Source organism: Erithacus rubecula (genome assembly GCF_903797595.1).
Source record: "Erithacus rubecula genome assembly, chromosome: 27".
Classification (NCBI taxonomy): Eukaryota; Metazoa; Chordata; class Aves; order Passeriformes; family Muscicapidae; genus Erithacus; species Erithacus rubecula.
Window position 1 is genome coordinate 341718 of NC_136679.1, and position 20999 is coordinate 362716.

A 20999-nucleotide genomic window follows, 5' to 3' on the forward strand; every position below is an offset into this window, starting at 1 on the left:
ACAAACAAACCAAGCCATCTCAGAACATTCCATGTTCATAAATCAATTTGTTTTTGGTACAAATCTAATCTGTAAATCTGCAGTTATTGATACTGTAGTAAGAAAATGAACCTTTATTCCAAACCAAGACGGACCATTCCCAAAAAGCAGACTGGTGCTGCATGTGTGCATTCCTGGAAAGACCTGATGAGGAAACTTGCCTTTTCACATCTAAGTTAGACTTAAAGTGTTACCCAGCAGGTATAGGTGAAAGAGGCTTTAAGAAGAACCTGGTGCTGCAGGCTCCTCATCTGTTTCTCTCACAAAAAGTCTGTTCTTAGACTGGATGTGGGTCCTTGATTTGCATCTCAGCGTTTCTCAGGCAAAACTGAAAACTGGATCCTGCCCTCCTGCAGTTTCTCTATTAAATCCAATTATTAGGGAGAGTAACCCTGTTAACACAAGGTAGTAATTCCATCGAGGGATCTCCACTGTGTCCACAGCACTCCCAGGCCGAGCACAAGCAGCTCACTGTTCCAGATGAAGCAGGCGAGAACGAGAGTGATCGTTTGGGATCAGGATCTGGTATTTCAGCCCCTCGTTTGCTTTCCCGTGTTTCGGGGGGGTGGGGGAGCAGCCCAGGGCCGTTCTGCTGTCACCTGTTGCTCCTTCTGACGGGTGTCTGCTGCACCAAAAGCCAGCGAGAGCCGCCAGCCCGGTCCCTCCGCTCTGTGCCTGTTCCTCTCTCCGCACGGGGATGCTGAGGAGCTGCCGCCCTGTGCAGGGGGCTTTGTCAGCCCGGAGCTCACCAGGAATGAAATGAGGAGGAACCGAAACCTGTGCGGCTGCTGAGGGGCTGCCGGCCCCACGCGGGCACTGCGGGACGCGGGGCAGAGATCGGGGTGGGAACGGGCGGCGCTGCTGGCGAGGCGCTGTCCCGCACCCCGCGGGGCTGCGGCGGCTGCAGGGGCGGGCTGGGGTCGCTGCGGGATCGCTGCGGGATCGCTGCGGGATCGCTCGGCCCCGCCGAGGCCGCGCCGGCCGCCGCTGAGCGCCGCCATGGGCCGTGAGGGTCCGTCAGGGGCTGTAAGGGGCTGTGAGGGGCCGTGAGAGACCGTGAGGGTCCGTCAGGGGCCGTGAGGAGCCGTGAGGGGCCGCCATGGGCGGTGAGGGTCTGTCAGAGGCCGTGAGGGGCCGTGAGGGGCCGCCATGGGCCGTGAGGGGCCGAGGGCATCGCGGCAGCGCCGCCTGCCGGCCGGGGCGGCGCGCGCGCCCCCGCCTCCCCGCAGACAATGGGGCGGCGGCGGGGGCGCGCGGGGGCGCGCGCGGGGCGGGGCGGGCGCTCCCCGGGAGAGGCGGGGGCGCGCGCGGGGAAGGGAGCGGGGGGGGCTCTCGGCGGCGCTCCGCGCACGCGCGCGCGCGCTCCCGCCCCGCCGGCGCGGCGAAGGTTCCGGAGCCCGCGCGCGCCCCCGCCCCGCCCGCGCCGCCGCCACCGCCGCTGTCACCGTCACCGCCACCGCTGTCAGCAGCCGGCTCCGGTGCGGACACCCCCGCAGCGGCAGGTACGGCACGGCAAGGGACGGGACGGGATGGGGCAGAGGAGAACCCCCGGGCGCGCTCTCCCTCCGCCGCGTCCCGCGCGGAGATGGGGGGAAAGAAAAAATAAAATTAAAAAAAAATCAACCGCCGAGAAATGGCAAAATGCGCCCGTTTCATCCCAAAAGCGAGCGGAGGGAGGGGCGTGTCCCGGTGCCGGCGCCCCGGGGCTGCGGCAGCGCCAGGCGCGGCCCCTGCGGCAGCGCGGGCTCGGGGCAGGTGCGGCGGGCGAGCAGCGATGGAGGGATGCAGCAGGGATGGAGGAGGATGCAGGGATGCAGGAGGATGCAGGGATGCAGGAGGATGCAGGAGGGATGGATGGATGCAGCGGGGATGGAGGATGCAGCAGGGATGGAGGGATGCAGCAGGGATGCAGCAGGATGCAGCAGGATGCAGCAGGGATGCAGCAGGGATACAGCAGGGATGCAGCGGGGCGGATTTTGGGGCTCGCTCCCCGCTCTGCGCCGCGCTCGGCCCCGGTTCCTCCCGGCAGGTGGGGCCGGGGCTGCGGCAGGAGGGGCGGCAGCGCGGGGCCATGTTCTGCAGCCGCCTCGAGCGGCTGATGGAAAACGATACGTTAATCGATAATGGGCAACCCGAACGAAAAAGCCTTTCGAATAAAAAAATGGGAAAAAAGGAGCTGTCCACGCCCAGCCCTAAATTTTGCGTGGGGGAAGCGTTATTGAGGTCACGGCACCCCGGCGTTGCCCGGCTTTGTTGCACCCCCGGTGCCCATGCCGAGGGTCTGGTGTTTAAGGTGGCCGAGGCGGGGCCCGTCCTGTTGAATCCCGGGTCTTTTCCAGCCGGGATGGGGATGCCGGTGCCCCTCCCCGTGGGTTTGGGGCCGGGGTGGTGCTGCTTGGTGTCACCGGTGGTCCCTGGATCACATCCCACACATCCCAGTGCCGAGCTGGGATCGCCCCCTCCTCCCTTCCATCTGCCTCTTCCCGTGCTGTCTCTTCTTTCTTGTCCCCAAATCCCACCAGGCGGGGCGTGGGCCGCCCCCCTTTACGGGTTTCACCATTTTTACCTGTGGCTGTTGGGTATTTCTTTATTTTAATTCTAACTTAGCTAGGAAAAGGGAAGTTTCCTCACCAGGTGTTTCCAGGAGCACACCTCTGCCCTCCTGCCTCGGAGCAATTAAACCTGCAATGAGCAGAAACAGCTCATTTCAGGTGAGGGATGGATATTCCTGCCTGCATCCCTGTGTGCCACACGAGGCAGGACCGGCTTAGGGAAGGTGGTTTTGCTGCTGCTTTTGAGCAGCAGGAAGGCGATGCTGCTGCTGCTCGCCCAGGGCAGCTGCCATCGCTTTAAGGGGAGTTTCTCCTTCCATTTGCTGTGGTAGCACCAGGCGAGGTGCAGCTCCATTTGCAGCGAGGCTGCTCTTGCCTGGAAACGTGCTGCAAGGAGCAGCTGAGCCGAGCTGAGCTGAGCTGAGCTGTCTCCATTTGCATGCAGAGTATTCCCGAGTTCCCCGGCGTGGATGTGGGCAGATGTTGGGTGTGTGGCTGAGCCAGTGGAACAGAATTTGCTGCTGAGCATTGTTGATTTGCCCTGTCGAGCGATGGCTGCCCGCTCCCACCCGCTCAGGGGGTTTTGGCTCTGCTGCCAGTGCTCAGATTTGGGGTGTTTAATGGCTTTCCTGGTGGGGTTCAGTTTTCTTGGCATTGTTTTTCCCAGGGTGGTCAATCAAAACGGGTCTTGGGCGTTTGCTGCTCTTGTGGGAAGAAAAATCAAAACCTCATTCTCTCTAGGAGTAATAAATTGTCTAACCCAGTTATGCTTTGTTCTCTCTTGATACAAAATGCTTGGTTTTCACCTCAAGATGAGCAAATTACGGAGAAAAGCAAAGTGTTGGCTGATTTACCTGTAGTTTGTAGAGGATTAGAACATGAATCGTGGCATGGTTTGGGTTGAAAGGAGCCTTGCAGACCATCTCATTCCACCTCCCTGCCCTGGGCAGGGACATCTTCCATTAGACCAGATTCCTCCAGCCCGGAGCCCTTCCAGGGGTGGGGATCCACTGGCGGGTGGTTCACACCTGATTAAAGCATTGCATTTTCTCATCCTTTGAATGAGGGGAAGGTGGGGTTCAGTTTTTGAGACCTGGGAAACACGGTGCCCATCCCACAGATGGTGTCACAGATCAGATGGGGATGTTTATCCTGCATCAGCAGGGATTAACTGGGGATAGAACGGTGGGAGCTCCGTGAGGAGGGATGGCTCCAGTCCCTGTGGTAAGCGCAGGTCTTGTGTGTCTCCCTCTGTCTGTGTTAAGTATTTACAGGTCAGGCTTCCAATTTTGTCTTACCCTTCCCTCTCCTCTGTATCCCCTCGCTGCCCTCTGCTTCCAGCCTGTGCCTTCCCAAGGCTTTCCCTTCAAACTGTCCCATCCCTCTGTGCTTCAAGAGCTGCAGCTTCCCGAGGACCAAACGCATTCATTTCACATATTTTATATATGAAAAGGGGATTGCTGCAGCTTTGCCATTTCCTTCCCAAAAGCCATGGGAAATTCTGCTCCCCTGGCCAGTCCTCATAGCATAAAAATGAGGGAAATGTGGCAGTAGAGCTGCCCTTTGAGGGAGATCTGGGTGTAGCCAGTCAGGGATGCTGTGAGGTGGGTGTTTTATCTGCTGCCTTTTGTGTTGCTCTGCTGCATTCTGGAGAGCTGTGCTCCTCGTGGAGAGCTCCTTGATCCCTGGAGCACCACAGGGCTTTTTCCCAGTATTTTGGCAGGTGTTTGGAAGTGTTTGTGTCCCACCTTGCTGGGCTCTGCTGAGCAGTGCTGAGGGTGCAGCAGCAGGGATGGAGCAAACTGAGCTTTGCAGCACTGTGGGGCTGCTGGAGAAGCCACCTTGGGAATGTTTTTGAGCTGGTGCTGGAGCTCCTGAGAGCCTGCCCTCATCAGCACAGGAGTGACAAATTGTCCTGACACATCTGCAGCACAGCTGGAGCTGGAGTGGCCGTGTGGCCCGTCTGGCCCCTGGGTGGGTGCTGGCTGTGCCACCCCAGCCCTCCCAACAAATCCCTCGTGGTTGGCAGAGCGTGGAAAATTGGATCATGAGGCACTGTCTGAGGGGAAATGCTCAGGGTGGCCAGGCCCTTTCTTCCCAAAAGCAAGATTATTCAAAAGCTGGGAGAAAGCATGAATTTGAGTTTGTCTTGAGCAGAATAATCTTATTTTGTCAGCCCAGTGTGCTGATGAGGCTTGGCCGTGGTGTTGGTGTCCTTTGGGGCAGTGCTGCTAATTTAGCTGTAGGAATGCTCTGACACTTGATGAACGAGCCAAGGAAGAACCAGAGCACTGGTTTCCACCTGGCTCCCAGCATTTTCCAGTTTGCTCAGCTTGCTGGTTGTGAGGTCAGTTGGCTTCTAGGTTGGCTGGTTGGCTCCTAGGCAGTGCTGAGGTGTGGGCTGGGCTCAGAGGTGGGAGCTTGTGGTGCAGTGCCTTGGACCTGTGACAGGTCTGGGTGATGCTGGGGGCAGCAGAGTTTGAAAGGGGTTTAGGGGGGTTGTGATTCTGCACACAGGTAAAGCAGCCAACCCTGGGCCAAATGGTCATGGCTGGTGCTTTCTGGCTCCTTCTGAGGTCTGCAGACCCATGGGTCTGTGGAAAAGCACTGAGAGCCCTTTCCTAAAGCAGAAAGGGCCTCTCTGGCTGTGTTACAGTGGCTGAGGCTGCCAAACCCCAGGTGAACCCAGGTGAGTGTTCCCCCTGTGTACCTGTCCTGGAGCTGGGTGCAGAGGAGCCCCAGCTCAGCACCCTGGCTGTCCCCAGCCCCAGCTCAGATCCTGGCTGTCCCCAGCCCCAGATCAGATCCTGGCTGTCCCCAGCCCCAAATCAGCACCCTGGCTGTCCCCAGCTCAGGTCCTGGCTGTCCCCAGCCCCAAATCAGCACCCTGGCTGTCCCCAGCTCAGATCCTGGCTGTCCCCAGCCCCAAATCAGCACCCTGGCTGTCCCCAGCTCAGATCCTGGCTGTCCCCAGCCCCAAATCAGCACCCTGGCTGTCCCCAGCTCAGATCCTGGCTGTCCCCAGCCCCAGCTCAGAGCAGCAGCAGCTCCCTGAGGGCCTCTCCCTTCTGCAGCAGTGGCAGCAGAGCTGGGCTGCCTTTCTAGGTTTTTCTGCCAATGCAGTGTAATCCCTTTCTACCTCAGGGCTCTGCCTGCTGCTGCTGCTCAGACTCCAGAGCTGGCTGGGTGCTGCCTGGGGCTCACCCCAAGGGCACATCCTTGGAGCTGGGGGTCTCATCAGTAAATTGGGGGGTGCTGGATGCCTGGGGCTCTGCCTGCCTGTGGAAAAGGAAGCAATTGCAGAAGTCACTTGGGCTGCTGATCTTGCAGAGCAGCACTGGGATGTTCCACTCACCTGGCAGCAGTCCTGGAAGAGGATCAGGGTGAGTTTGGTGAAACTTCCCCAGCACCAGGCTGGCTCAGCCTTGCTGGGTGCAGCCCCAGGCTGGGTCCCTGCTCCTTGCTGGGGGTGTGGAGCTCCTGCTCTGGGCAGGGCTGTTCCCACCTGCTTTTTAGCATGAACAGCCCTCAGTCCCAGGGGCTCTTTGCAGGTCACCCTAGGATGTGCTGGGTGCAGCAGAATTATGGCCCTGTAGGTAATCCCTTGTGAGGTTTTTAAAGTGGGCACAGCTCTGCTGGGAGTGACTGTGTGCATCTGAGTCCCTCTTGCAGCAGGATGGATCTCCCTCCTCCATCTGTGAGCTGGAGCTTTGTTTTACACTGAAATCTGCTGGTTGTAGGCTGGAGGGTTTTTTTTGGTTTTTTTTTTCAGTGCCTGTGGAAAGCATGTGTGGTTTACACTGGAGTCTGCAGGAGGAGTATCTGTGCCTTGAGACTTGAGTGGGTTTTCTTTGCAAGCCTAATGAGTTTTTTGCTCCTCAGAAATCAATCCACGGTTTTTCCTTTTCTTTCCTAGCAGACCAATTAGTAAAGGTGGTCATAACACGCAGCATGGCTCCTGTTTTCAGTGTCTCTGCTTTAAATATCCAAGGAAAGGGAGCACCAGGGGATACCTTCTGTTAAGCTAAAGGGATTATTGCTGCAGTTGGGCTAATTATTTCCATCTTTGCAGCCTGTCCACTCTACCTGCCCTGACCTCTCCTCCTGGAGCAGATCTGGGGTCACTGTCCTGGGCTCCCTGCCTTCCCTCAGAGCAGTGGGATTGTGCCCCTGCTGCCCTGGGAAGGCAGAGGGTTTATCCCTGGGGCTGAACTGGGTTTGGACAATTCTCTCAGGCCCAGGGTGGGCTTGTGGGGTCGGTGATCGTTGTGGTCCCTCTCAGCTCAGGATATTCCCTGATTCTGGATCCCCACTGAGCTGGGGCAATGCTCAGAGGCTGGTCTGGGTGCTGAGGGATGAGGTGCAGCCCCGAGGGGCAGGAAGGGCTCTGTTAACACCCCAGCCTGAGGAGAGGTGATGAAACCACTCAGTGGAGGGCTTTGAGCAGCACGTGTGAGGCTTGGAATGGGTTTCTTATCAGCGCTGCTCTTTATGGCTGCCCTCAGCTCCTGCCCCGGGCTGTCTGCCTGGAAGTGCCAGATGTAATTTCAGACGGGTTCCATCAGTGCCTCAGTCACTTGCTGCAGAATGAAATTCCATGAGGTGTTTGTAAATGACTCAGAAAATCTAAAGAAGCCTCTGGTGTGACTCCTGAGGACATGCAGCTCAGCCTGTTCGTGCAGGGCTGGAGATTCGCTGTGGAGATAAACCGATTGTTTGCTGTGCCTGCAAAGGAGCGTTTGCTTCGCTTTGGAAGGTGAAATTGAAAGTGGGGGGATGTCCAGAGTGGTAAAATTGTTCCCTGCCCTAGGAAACATTTTATCTTCGCTTTGATTAAAGGTTACTTACATCCCGGCTGTTCTCGGTGTGGAGGATGTGGTGCTGAGCAGCAGCTCTGCTCCTTCCTGCAAAAAGCAGTGAAAAGTCATTTCACGTGAGCTTCGTGGTGCAGGGAGCACATCTGGCCAGCTGTGCAGGTTCTCGGTCAAGCCACAGGCAGGCCAGGGCTGTCACCAGCGATGGGCAAACAGGGCTGGTTGCCTTGGACCCCCAGGATGAGCCTTGGGCAGGGGGAGTGTCAGTGGGTTCGGGGGTCTCTCTGAATTTTTCAGAGAGAAATTGGAGTGCAAGGATTGAATTAAAGCGTTTGGATGGGTTGAAGTATATTAAGCCACTTACGCATAAAGTAGACATTAAAGCCGTATTTTCTTAATAGAAATTTTAAGTACTCAGAGATACATTTCTGCTCTTTTGGCATAGTATCTCCTATGCTTTTAGATTGCTGTAAAGCTCACGTCAATATAAGATAGGTGATGAGAAGTGAAGAATTCAGAGACCCCAGACTCACAGAGGAGGGGCTGCTCTGCTCTGCAGGGCTCGGGTGTGTTCATTAGCTCCAGGGGTGCCAGAGGGTCCCAGGAGAAGGGATAATCTGAGGGATCCCATCCATTCTGTGTGCCCAGGGCTCTGTGTAAAAATGACATTTATACCTGGAGCTGCACTTGACTTTGGAATGGTGAGAAGTGAGGGAAATGTGAGCATCGGGAATGTAAGATTTGGGTGCGTGGCTCGTGTTGCTGACCCCCGGCACAAAGTGCTGATTGCTGCCTGCAGCAGGGAGTGTTTTGTTTCATTTCCCTGCGCTGCAGATCCTGCCTGCCGGGGTGACAATTGCTGGCGTTGAGTTACCTGTGTGCTTTAAGGTGAGACCTGTGAGGAAACCGGGTAATGGTGCAGAACTGGAGCATCTCCTGCTCTTTACCTTGCGGTGTCAGTGAGCCCAAAACTGGGATTTAATCCAAAGTCAGAATTGCCTTTTGTGGTTGGTTTTCAGCTCCCACTGACTCTGAATTCAAGGGCAGACTTCACCCTCAGCAAATTCTGCCCTCTGAAGTTGCAGCTTATCTGTGGTTTTACCTCCTGCCTCATCAGCATGACAAAGGGTGCTGCCTGGAGCTGCCTGCAGGGATATGTACAAGGAGCTTTTAACAATGGGCCTCTCCAAATTGGACAAAAAGCTACACGGCTTTCCCCAGCACTTCCCGGTGCAATGATGGAGAGCCTGGCAGGCGTGAACAGGCAGAAGGAATAAATGTTGCTGCTGGGGGCAAAAAGGAAAGCAGGTAAAATCTGCTCGAGCGGTGGAGTCACTGCCTGGGAGAGCGGATTCGGAGAGTATGGGACCAAAATGAGGGTGCTGGGACCAAAATGAGAGTATTGGAACCAAAACGAGGGATTTGGGACCAAAATGAGGGTATTGGGACCAAAATGAGGGTACTGGGACCAAAATGAGGATATTGGGACCAAAACGAGGGATTTGGGACCAAAATGAGGGTATTGGAACCAAAACGAGGGATTTGGGACCAAAATGAGGGTATTGGGATCAAAGTGAGGGTACTGGGACCGAAGTGAGGTCCCAGTAAAATGAGTTCTGCTGTGACAAAGGCAGTGCCTGTGGGTTTGTGGAGCCTTGCAGGGTTGTGGTGCAGGTGGATGATGCAGAAAGAGCAGCTGTGGGCAGGAGCAGCCCCGGGTGCTCCCTGGTTCTGTTCTCATCCCGAGCAGCACCTGGGGCACCTGCCAAGCCCGAGCACACCTGTCCTGTCTGCTCTCCTTCCTCCTGCATCCCTGCCCCTCGTCCCTCCCTGTCACACCCAGCCCGTGTTCCCCTGGGGGCAAGGTGGGGACCCAGCTCTCTGCAGGAGGTGGAATTCCGGGAATTTCCATCTGCACCATTGCTGGGCTGCATCCTTATTTCATGGTTTGGGGCTTTGTGTGTGTTCTGCTTTCCCCCCTGTTTCACTGGTAGCTGGATCACTTTGGCAGCTCCTCCCTCCCCCCAGGTTCCTCCAGGCAGGAGGTGAAGAATGAATATTCCTTAATGTGAAGGCACTTATTAATGCTTAATCTCTCAAATATGTCGCTGCTTTTGTGTCTAATAACAGGGCTTATTGTCACGGCTGTCTGAGGTCCGTGCTCAGCTGCAGAGCAGTTTCACAGCCACTGCTGCTCCTTTAACAGAAGAGTTTGGGACTTGTTTGCTCTATCAGCGTCCAGGAACCTCCTGGTGCTTGAGTTCTTAGAAAACTCCTGCCTGGGGCTTGTGGTGTTTGTGTGCAGGTGAGCAGCACCGGGTCCGGAGGGAGCTGCACACTCCCAGGTGATGCTGGGCGGCTGCAAAGTGAATTTATGAGCTGAGAAGTGCCGCAGGCAGGGAAAAAAGCCGTGAGTGCTTCTCACCAGCCAGAAGGGGCAGTTCTGTGCGCTGGTGAAGCTTTGGGGGTTTCTTTGCTGGCGGCTCCTGCTGCCCTCGATAAGGGGTGACAAAGCCGCGGCTCTAGGTGTGGTCAGAGCCTCTCCCGGCAGGCTGGATGCTCCAGCCGCGATAAATCCAGCGGTGCTGACACACCCGTGCCTTTGTGCCAGCGGCCGGGAGCGAGCACGGGCACCCACGGAGCCCTGGCAGCCCCAGGCAGCAGCGGGATGATGCTGAGGCACTCGGTGCCTTTGGACATGTCGTACATGTGACAGCAGAGCTGCATTTAGAGCTCAGAGAGGATGGAATCCCCCGGGAGTCTGACTGCACCTCGTTTATTTTTAACAAATCGAGCCGGAATTCCGAGACTTGGGGCAGCCTCACATTCGGACAATTTCCTCATCCCTAAAGAAAGATTGGCACCAACTCGGCTAATTCCTGGGCAGGCTGAAATGCATGTGGATGGTGGATTTTTTTTTAAACTGTCTGTTCCTTTAACCTTTGGGTTAGGAGGGGAAACAGTGGTTTTACAGCTCTTTGGCTGAATTGATGGTGCGTGTTCCCTTGTGCATTGTCACAGCCACCCTGCCTGCATCTGCTGGTGCTGCAAACCTGCCCCATCAAGCTAAAATCAAACTGAAATCAAGGCAGGAGACATTGCTGCTTGATTGCCATCCCGAGTGGCCCAAACTGGGCAAAGACCAGCTGGGGAGAGGCATCCAAGAGCTCAGTAGGGATGCTTTGGTATAAAGGTTTTTATCTGCTGCTCATCCTGGCTGTAAAATCCTCGTTTGCCTTGTGCCTCAGCACGAACTGTGCTCCCTTCTCAGGGGAGCAAAAGGTACAAACGCAGCTCCTGGTGGGTTTTTGTGCCAGGAGGAAGAGCTGTGGCTCCCCGATTCTGTGAATTTGTGCAGGGTGTGGGGACACAGCCCCTCCCATCACAAGCCCTTGCTGTTCCTGTATGCTGTGAGAAAAACCACACAGCCTTGCCAGCCCCTGGGCAGGGCTGGGGCTGCCCCCTTCCTGGGGGGCTGTGAAGATGTTGGGGTGCCCACCTGCCCCCCCGGGCTGCCAGTCCCAGTCCCTCCCCTCCCTGCCAGGAAATTAAGGATTCTCTCATCCCTGCCCTCAGCTCTCCTGCTGATGTTTGTTTGTTTTCTCTCTTGAGCTCTTCCAGATTAGGCTTTTTTTCCCCCCCTGTGTTTATCTTCTTACTGACCTGATACAGATTTAATAAAAAACCCGGTACTTTTAGTTGTAGTAAATACAGTTGTGAACATTTTAGGGAGCAGTGTTTTTCTGCTGTTATGCAACAACATAAAAGCAAAGCAGAAACACATGATGAATGTCCTATTGTCTGTTGTCTTTTGGCATTAAAGAATGAAAGATGATGTTCAGGAAACACACTGTGACTTTTGACCTCATCTGAAGAGCCTCTGAGTCACGAAAAACAAAAGTAATTCAGCAGAGCCAGACAGGGGCTGGAGCAGGCAGGGCTGTGTGGTGGATGTGGGGTGAGGATGACCCTGCTGGGATCTTGTGTTTGCTGCTTTCCAGGCTGAGCAGCAGCCTGGGGAGAGTGCCCAGCTCTCTGTATTTATAGAGCCTGAGCTGCTGCATTCCTGCACTGCCAGTCACCTTCAGGAGCTGAACTGGGCACTGGGCTGGTGCCCAGTGTGGGGTCAGCAGGGATGGCTGGTGAGGTGAGCACGGTGTGCAGGTGTGTGCTCCTCCTGCAGGGCTCAGCTGCTGACCCCATTCCTGCAGGACACCCTGGCTGTCCCTCTGCTTCCTTTGGAGCTGTCTCTGGGCACTGGCATCCACTTTCTGCAGGCCTGGCTGCTGAGAGGGGAGCAGGGATCCCTGGGGAGCCTCACCTGCCTGCTTCCCCTGGGACAGGGTTTCTGTGGCTGCCAGCCTCGGTGCTGTGACAGGAGCTGCAGCAGATGGTGCCCTAGCCATCGTTTTATTTTCTATCCCTGTGCTGAAACGGCTCAAAATAACTTTAGAAATGATGGCCCAATCCATGAAGAATGTTCTCCTTGCCCTGCAGCATCAGTAGCCACAAGGCTCTCCTGGTTCTGTCACATCTGCTCTGACTGGGATCGCTGGAGCTGTGGCACAAAGAATCTTTCATATTTCATATCTTCATTACTGTGGCACCATTGAATATTCACAGAACTTCTGTCAGGGTGCAGCACATGTCAGCAGAGTGAAATGAAAGGCAGGGGAGCAGCAGAGATCAAAGGAAGCAGTGAGCACACTCCTCTGTCTGAGGTGTTTGTGCAGCCCGGGGCAGAGCTGGGAGGGGCTCAGGTGCAGCTGGGTGGTGGCTGCTGCTGGCACAGCTCTGCCTCCCACACCTTCCCTCTGTGCTGCTGCTCCTCAGCCAGACAGAGGTGACCACAGTGTCACCTTCTGCTGGTGAGGGGCTCACTCTGGTGCCTGGACCCTGGGGATGTCAGGGCAGAGCTGGTGCTCCAGGAAAGCAAGGAGCCAGCCCAGAGATCTGAGCCTGGCTTGGCCAGTTGCAGCCTGCCCTGCCCAGCTGTTGCAGATCTCATTCTCTGGATCTTTCCACAGCTGCTGTTCTGAGGTACCTGCTCCCTTCACCATGAATTTTGGTGATGCTGCAGCACACATACACACACACTGCTGGCTTGGTTAAGGTGCCAAGTACCCAAATCTCCAAGTCCTTTTACAGGTCAAGTGAGGTTTTCTCCTCATGAAATTCTCTTTAATTTATGCACATTGATCTCAGGGTGGTGTCAGCACCACTGGAGCCTGGCCCAGGGGCAGCCTGGTGGCACTGGTGGCACTGGTGGCACTGGTGGCACTGGTGGCACTGCAGGATGTGGCCCAGCAGGGCTCAGTCCTGTCCCTGGGCCTGGCTCAGGGTGCCCCAGGAGTGGTGGCAGTTTGAGAGGCCCCTGGGGCTGGCAGGAGGGGGCTCAGGGTGGGTGTCCCAGTGCTCAGGGGGTTGTGCTGGGGGACATGAGGCTGCTCCTGCATCCCCCAGCCCCTCCCTGCCTTGGGAGCTGCCTTGGTACCCACTAGAGCATGAAATAAGTTCTGTCAGCTTGTTTCTGGCCCCATGTTAATTAAGGCAGTGGTGATAAACACGAGGCACTGCTGGCCACACCAGCTCTGCTGTGTTTGTTAGATTGCAGCTGTCCCCAGAGCAGGTGAGGCTCCTGTCCCCAGCCTGTGGCTCTGTCCTCTGCTGCTCATCCTGGGCATCCCTCACAGCTCCACTGAGCACCCAGGGCAGCAGCAGTGAGTGGGGAGGGGTACCTGCTTTTCTTCCTTCAGGCAGTGCAATCTCTCAGAAAAGCAATTCCTGCCTCCTCGTGGTGCTGTTTGCCAGCCAGGGCAGAGCAGCTCTGGTCCCAGTTCTTGCAGATCCAGGGGCATTTTTTGGGAACTTTTTCCCCTCTTTTTCCTCTCCCCACCCCTTTTGGTGGCTGGGGGAGCAGTCTGGCACTGTCCTGGACTCTGCCCTGCCTGGTGTTGCAGCCACATGTGTGCAGAAGGGGAATATGAACCTTGCAGCAGTTTCTGCTCAGGTAGTGATGCCTGAGAGCTGTGCAGCCCCCTTGGGAGCTGCAGCAGCAGAGGGGATGCTCTGGTTTGCAGCACGGTGGGCTGAGCCTGGGATGGGAAGAGTCAAAGAGAATTAGCTGGTAAATAAGATCTGCCTTCTCTTTGATCCTCTCTGCTGTTCAACTGCTTAAAGGCTTCCCAAGCAAGCAGGATTTTGGGGAGGAAGAATTTATCCCCCATCAGCCATGCCTGGGCTCAGTGGAATGTGTGCAAGGTGCTGCAGCAGGGGGCTGGGAGGAAATCCAGAGGCAGCCTGGTAAATCCCTGCCAAAGAGGCTTCTCTCCCTGTCTCACAAGGAGCTGAACACCCAGGGCAGCTCTAAAACTGCTCCTGCTTCCTGAGCTGCCACCTAAGCCCTGCTGATCAGAGCCCTAATCTAGACTGGGGACTTAGGGACAGGCAGGTTTTGGCACCCTGTTGTGGAGTGAGCAGGGTGGCCTGGGGTGCCAGCAGCTCCCTGAGACCCCTCTGAGAGCCAGGCCAGGCTGAGGGGCCAAGGAAGGGCCATTTAGTGCCAGGGGTGCCGCAGCTCTTGGGGAGGGGAGGCTGGAGCAGTTCCCATTTTTGTTTATTTGGGCACAGCCCAGGCAGGGCCATTCCCCCTCTGCTCCAGCTCAGCCCCTGGGTTTTGTGCTGGATAATCTGGTCTCTAATTGCTGCCCTGCTCTGAGGCAGCTGCTGAGCTGGGTCTAAGCTGATTTGGGATGGCAAATTCTGTTAGTTTAATTCTCAGCAACCCTGAGGAACTTATCAGCATGTGAGTGTCCCTTGGCTCTTCCCTGCTCTGGCTGGAGACCCCCTGGTGACCCCTGGCAGGAGCTCCCAGAGCTGTGAGCAGCTTTGGTTTGTAATTTGTAATTTGTAACAATTTAGGCTGAGAGGGCCTTTGGGCAGGGGAATGGGAAAGACAATGGATGTGATGAGACTCCTGTGCCCCAAAAGCTGTTTTGGGGATCCAAACCCATCTCTTGTCTCTCTGGAAAGTGTCCAGACCCTGGAGAAAGGGACAAAAGTTTCAGGCTTCCAAAGAGTTATTTAAACTATGATAAATATGGAAAAAAATCGTAAAAGAAAAAAAGAAAACATGCATTTTTGAGACAATTTATTTTCTGACTGTCCTGTTGCTCCAAGAGGCATTTATCTGTCTTTGAGCCTAAAAGAAGTTTTCTGTCCTCTTGACTAGATATCCTGAATTTCTGTGTAATTTCTCAGCTCGCTGCAATTAATGAGATCATGGTCCATATTCCTTCCTCTGTCTGGGAAAAGCAGTGCTTGGAGAAGTGCACAAGGAGATGAAAAGGAAGCTGCTCATCAATTATGAACAGCCTTTCAGGCTGGTGTTGTTTCACGGTGCTGTCACTCTGTTTTAATTATATCATTCAGACAGAATGATGTTGTTTTTAAAGCCCTGCTTGTGTTTGATCACCTTTCAGAGGTAACACTTAGCTCAGTGTTTGTTGGATTTTCAATTTCAACGACAAGAGCGAGTGCTTTGTGCCCTTTCTGATTAAATAAGGAGAAGGAAGATGCTGAGACAATAGCCAGGAGCCTCTGCTGGGCCACCTGGGAGTTACCTGGCTGGTGGCTCGGGCGTTTGCTGGGTATTTGGTGGGTATTTGGTGGGTATTTTGTGGGTATTTGCTGGGTATTTTCTGGAGCTGCTCAGTTGGACCCATTGGTGAGTCCCAGAGTGCAAATCCAGCCAGCACCTCCCAAGGTGTTACCCTCTCCTGCTGCTGGAATGTTCCTTTTTCTGCATTCCCTTACCCCTGAAATATTAATTTTCTGCATTTCCTTACCCCTGAAAAGTCCCTTTTTATTAATTTTCTTACCCCTGAATTGTCCCTTTTTCTGCATTCCCTTACCCCCGAAATACTCATTTTTCTGCATCTCCTTACCCCTGAATTATTCCTTTTTCTATATTTCCTTACCCCTGAAATACTCATTTTTCTGCGTTTCCTTACCCCTTAATTGTTCCTTTATCTGCATTTCCTTACCCCTGGAATATTCATTTTCTGCATTTCCTTACCCCTGAAATATTAATTTTCTGCATTTCCTTGCCTCTGAAATATTAATTTTCTGCGTTTCCTTGCCCCTGAACTGCAGCTCCCTTGGTTCTGCAGTCCAGTCAAATGGCTTTGGAGCTGTAATTAAATTGCAGAGTCATCTTGCTAAGGCTTAAAAAAAGCTGGGTGAGAGATCTGGTTACTGGCCCTGGAGTTTCTCCTGTGTGGTTCCATACACCCAGTTAATTTATTGCCAGCAGCCAAAGCACAAGTTTCCTCCTTGCTGCTGGTAACCTGAGCTGCTCTGCTGTCCCTGATGGTCATGGCAAGCATGTGATCACACTAATAGCTGATTATTAATCACTGCCAATGGCTGTAATTATATCAGCTCCAAGCACAGTCTGTCCATGCTCAGAGCAGGGCCCTGATGGGTGCTGGAGGCTTCATTTCCTTCTGCAGATCACAGAAGCAGCAAAGGATGGCTGGTGCTGGCTCCCCCAAACATCACTTTGGGATGGTTTTTAGGTGGTGAGTGCCTTGTGTCTGAGTATCCCTGCTGGGTGTGCCCACAGGATCCCTTCCCACAGCAGCATCAGCCCTCCTGGCAGACTGGTTACTCTGGGAAGTGCAGAGTTTGGGGTCAGTCAGCACTCATCCCCACACAGGGACCTGCTGGGCAGAGCAGTGTCACAGCAGTGTCCTGGCTGCCCCAGGGTGGTCATTTGGTTTGGGACATCTCAAATACCCCTGGAATGAGAGTGCAGCTCCAGGAGCTGGCTGTTTGTTGTCAGGGATGCAGTGATGGACATGCTCCTGCAGGCATGACCAGACCTTCCCTCTGCTCCTGGTGTGTGGGGTTTTGCCTCATGGGTGTTGGTTTTCACTCTCCTTTTCAGGTTCCTTTGCTGAGAGGTGGCAGAGCAGCCTCAGGACAGCACCATGATGGAGGATCACGCACCTGGCCAGGAAAAACACTTCTCCCCAGGTGAGCAGGGCCAGGAGGGGCTACCTGAGCTGGGAGGGAGAGGGAGAGCAGCCAGGAGGGGTGGGGGCTCCTTGGGGAGGACACCATGGAGCAAAAGGTGCTCCAGCATCCCCAGGAAAAGCTGCTGGGGGGTCTCACTGCCCAGAGCAGCCCCTGACCCAGCCCAGGGCTGTCCCTCTGCTGCAGCTTTGCCACCGTGTGTCTGTGCTCACTCCTCAGCTGGCCATGGAAACACAGCACTGGTTTTATTTGGGGTCACAGCTCGAGGATGCTGCTTGCTGCCTGCTTTCCTCACCTGCACAGGGAGCTGGGGCAGCTGGGCAGAGAGCTCTGGGGCTGGGGCCATGCTGGAGTCTTCCTCACCATCTTTCAGACCTGCATTTCTCCAGAAGCTTTTCCTTTCTCATTCCACCACAAGTGAGCCTGGAGCCCTGCACAGCACCAGCAAACCTGCTGGGACTCACTCCTGGCTCTGCTCCACATAAACATCATCCTAATTTCCTTTTCTTGAGGTGCTCTGGACACCTCTTAGAGCAGATAAATGGATGGGCTCTGTGCTGGAGGGGATCCACAGCATCCATTCATCCTGGGCTCTGCAGCCCTCTCCCAGCTTTTCACACATCACAGGTGCCCAGGGATTTCACTTCTTCTTTTCCAAATCACTTTCCCAGCTCTCATTATTTGCTTTGCCCTTGCTGAGAGGAGACTTGTTCCTCTTGCCCTGCTCTTCCAGAAGACTTTTGCCACGTTCCTTGGCACGGGATGTTGTCCTGCAGCAGCCCCATCACAGACAGGGCTGGTTTGCAGTCCTGGGAGTGCTCAGCCTGCTCTGGGAGGGAGAGGACAGCAGTGACAGCAGTGACATCTTCCCTCCTTCCCTGGCTGAGATCTCCCTGCCTGCTTGTGCCATGCTTTGCTGTTTCTGCCTGCCCACTTCTCTGGGCTTTTCTTTTGCTGATGTTTGTTCCTTTTGGTGGTGACACTGGTGCTTTTGGTTGGCATTTCCACGCTTTGCTTGCTTCCAGTTCAGGTGGTTTTTACTGCCCAGCTGCAGCTTCTTGCTGCTGTGGATCTGGGCAGTCAGAGTTGGTAGCCCCCAGCCCCCAGCTGGTAGCCAAGGCTTGCTGTAAGTGTTTGAATGTTTTCCAGGCTATCCCCTTCAGATTCCAGTGGATGATGGATCAGATGAGCCTGTTTCTGAAACCTCTGATGCTAAGAGCACCCCAACTGCAGAAGGTGGGAGCTCTTTGACTTTCTGCTTTGGAGCCCTGGGGTCGTGGCAAGCCCCAGAGACCCCCTGTGCTGTGTCCTGTGGGGTTTCCCAGGAGGAGAAGCCTCTGTGCTGGTCCCATCACTGGTGGTGTTTGTTCAGGGTGAGATAAGGAGCTTTAAAGAGTGGGCTGGAAAGTGAGAAAGGGGAATTGTTCAGTGCACTGCAGCAAGTTGCTCGTGGTTGGTTCCCTGCAGACTTTTGGGGGCACTGCAAGGTGCTGTGCTGTGGGACACAGGTTTGTGTCACTGAAGGCCTTGGGTAGAAGGACTCCAGTCCCAGAGTGGTCTGGAGACTCGCTCACTGCTGTAATTACCTTCACTTTTTGTGTTCCTCTGGCTGCTGCAATCCCAAACATCGGCCTTTGGAGACTTGAGGCTGAGGCTTTAGCTTGCAGAATTGTTCTGAGAGGAAGGAAGGGTGGGCAGGGATGCTGAGCAGTCCCAGCCCTGTCCCACTGGAGCTGTGGGGCCTCAGGAAATCAGGAGATAAAACCTGTCTGGTGCAGGAGGGGACATCACCCTGCTTCCAGCTGGGACAGTCAGGATGAGCAGACACCCTGTGGCAGGTGGAGCAGGTCTGTCTGTCCCAGGGGAGCAGTTCTGCCCTGCTCCAGACCAGTGCAGGATTGCTGTGCCTGTGCATCAGGCACCAGGGGCTGCTTCTAGCCCTGGATTTTTGGACAAAAAGCCTCCAGCAGCTCAGGCAGCAGGTTGTGGCACAGTGAGAGGGGCAGCTCAGGCTCTGCCCTGCCATGCTCAGCTGCCCTGGCTCCAGGCAGGGAGCTGGCTGCTCCTCCAGCAGGGCTCCTCAGTTCTCCAGCAGCTGTGTGAGAGCTGTGTTGTTTTTCAGATGCCACAGCACCTTTAGTGGAGGAAGGAGACCACGAGGATCAGGGTGGTGTGGAGCAGCACGGGGAGATCCCAGAAGGAACCACAGGTGAGGGAGACCAAGGTGCAGCTTCATCTCTTGCTGCAGACAGAGCAGAGAGCTGGACTGGTCAGGGCTGTGAGACAGCAGCACAAAACCTCTCACAGGGACACTGCTCCCAGTGCTGCTTCCTTCTTCTCCAAGTAATTCCTCTCTTGGAGCTCTCTTCTTGCCTTCCCCGTGCTGGGGGAAGCTTGCAGCCTTTTCTTCTCTCTTTCTCTGCTCTGACAATCCTCCAAAGGATCTGACAATCCTGTCTCTGTCTCTGTGGCTTGGGCTCCCACCTCCAGGCTCCTGCCTGCACATCTGGCTGGTTCCTGCCCCTCTCTGCTGCTCTTTTGGGTCTGCCCAGCCCTCGGGGTGTCTCTGGAGTGGCAGGTGGAAACCAGGCCACTGCAGCAGTGCTTCTAAGGATAATGCAGAGGAAGGGACTGATTCACTGAATGCCCTGTGGGCATCACTGCACCTGGTTTTGCAGGAAGGATGGGGTGTTGCAGAGGCAGAGCAGTGGCTGTGGCAGTGCTGTGTGAGAGAGCAGGAGCTGGGAGGGCAGGTCTGTGTGCTCAAAATGAGGATGTGTCCCCTGTGCCATAGCCAGTGGCTTTCCCTGGAAGCATCAGGCAGGACCTGAGAAAAGCAGTGGGTGGAAAAGAGCTTCTGGCAGTGCCAAGCACTGAAACAAACTCAGCAGTGAAATTTCTGTGCTGCATCCAGTCCCTGGGCTGAAACACGCAAGGTCTGACTGTCCCAGTGTGTCCTGAACTGCTTGGACAAAAAATGGGGAAGCAGAAGAAGTCCTGGTTGGGCTGGAGAACTGTGGCATACAAATAGGATTGTTTAAACTAGTTTGGAAGTAGTCATAGGATAAACTGAAGAAATGCTGATAGAGACAAACAATCATCACTGTGAAGAGAACCATGCTTCCATAGTCCTGAATTCAGGATCTCTCTAGATTTGTACCAGGCTTGGAATTCAGGTCTCAGCCAGCCTTGGCAGGGTTCACAGGCTGGTCACAGCCACCAAGCTGAGCCCAGGTAAGAGACATTCATGGAGTGCTGCTGGCCAGCTGAGGGCCAGGTGGGGCTAGAAGAGGGATATAAATCCACCAGTTTCCTTCTCCTTAACAGCCTGTGTTCTGCCTGGAAGAGCTTGTGCTGACACACCATTCAGGATGTGGAAGGTGGTGAAACACTCCTGGCCTGTGCAGCACAGGCTGGACACCCCTCCCCAGGTCCAGGGGAGATTTCCTCTCTGAGCCTCTGCCCGTGGCACAGCAGGGATCCTGCCCCTCCTGCTGGGAGATGCACTCATTCCCCAGGCTCCTGCCTGAACTCAGCCCTTCTCCTGATCACGTTTTTCCCTTTTTCTGTGCCCTGGGAGCAGCTGAAGAGGCGGGCGTGGGGGCCACCCCCAACCTGGAGGACCACGCTGCAGGAGATGCTGCTCAAGGTGGGTGAGTGCCCTGGCCCTGGCACCAGGTGTGCAGGTGGCTGAACTGGGGATGTGTTCTGGGGGAAAAGCTCTGCCCTGCACAGCAGTTCTCCCTGTCCCTGGCAGACTGTGCACCCCTGAATGTTCCAACACACTCATTCCAGGGAGCTCCAGCTTCTCACACCCCAGATTTCCCTCTCACATGGCCAAAGCCATGGGCTGGCTTGTCCAGCTGCACAGCCAGGGCATTCTCCAGGCTGGACAAGCTGATGGACAGAGCTGGCATGTGCTGTGCCCAGAGGAGCTGCTCAGGTGGAACAGAGGCAGTGCAGACACAAATTGTTTCATTATTTTGTCTTCCTGATGTAAAACAGGACTCAAACCTACTCACCCATACCCTGACTGCAACACTGGGGGATTTTTCTTCTCACCCATACCCTGACTGCAACACTGGGGGATTTTTCTTCTCACCCATACCCTGACTGCAGCACTGAGGGATTTTTCTTCTCACCCATACCCTGACTGCAGCACTGGGGGATTTTTCTCCTCCTCTCACTCTTGGGGCATGTGAGAGACACGGTGGGGTTCTCACAGCATTAATTGTGTGTCCTCTTAGATGGGCTGAAAATTATCCAGGGACCTTTTGGCTGCCTGGAAAAGCTTCTCTTGACTCTCCTCAGTTCAGACTCGATGGAAAACTGGTTTTCCCAAAGCCCCCAGTGCTGGTTTGGTTCCATGGGCAGCCCTAGGGCTGGGGCTCCCTGTGGTGTTTGTCCTGCCTGCACTCACTCAGTGTGCTGCTTAAAATCCCAGTGAAAAGCCATTTGTGAAGCAGTTTCCTGAGCAGTAAACATAATAAACCCCTCCAGTTGGGCAGTGCCTCTCCTCATCATGGCTCCATTAGTGCATTTAGCCATCCATGTC

The 20999-nt window shown here is 55.0% G+C and overlaps 1 protein-coding gene across 25 annotated transcripts in view; it reads left to right on the forward strand.

Annotated features, from left to right (window-relative positions):
- The first annotated feature begins 1384 nt into the window (after nt 1-1384).
- MAPT (microtubule associated protein tau) overlaps nt 1385-20999 on the forward strand; it is a 38120-nt gene continuing 18505 nt past the window's right edge. For 12 of the 25 annotated variants that reach the window (XM_079327925.1, XM_079327907.1, XM_079327928.1 and 9 more), the window contains exons 1-5: nt 1385-1541; nt 16356-16444; nt 17594-17680; nt 18567-18653; nt 20028-20093. In XM_079327925.1, coding sequence (XP_079184051.1) covers nt 16399-16444; nt 17594-17680; nt 18567-18653; nt 20028-20093 — 286 coding nt within the window. In that variant the 5' untranslated portion in view covers nt 1385-1541; nt 16356-16398. The remainder of the gene's footprint in view (nt 1542-16355; nt 16445-17593; nt 17681-18566; nt 18654-20027; nt 20094-20999) is intronic. The other 13 variants (XM_079327926.1, XM_079327908.1, XM_079327915.1 and 10 more) reach the window with 3 other exon arrangements.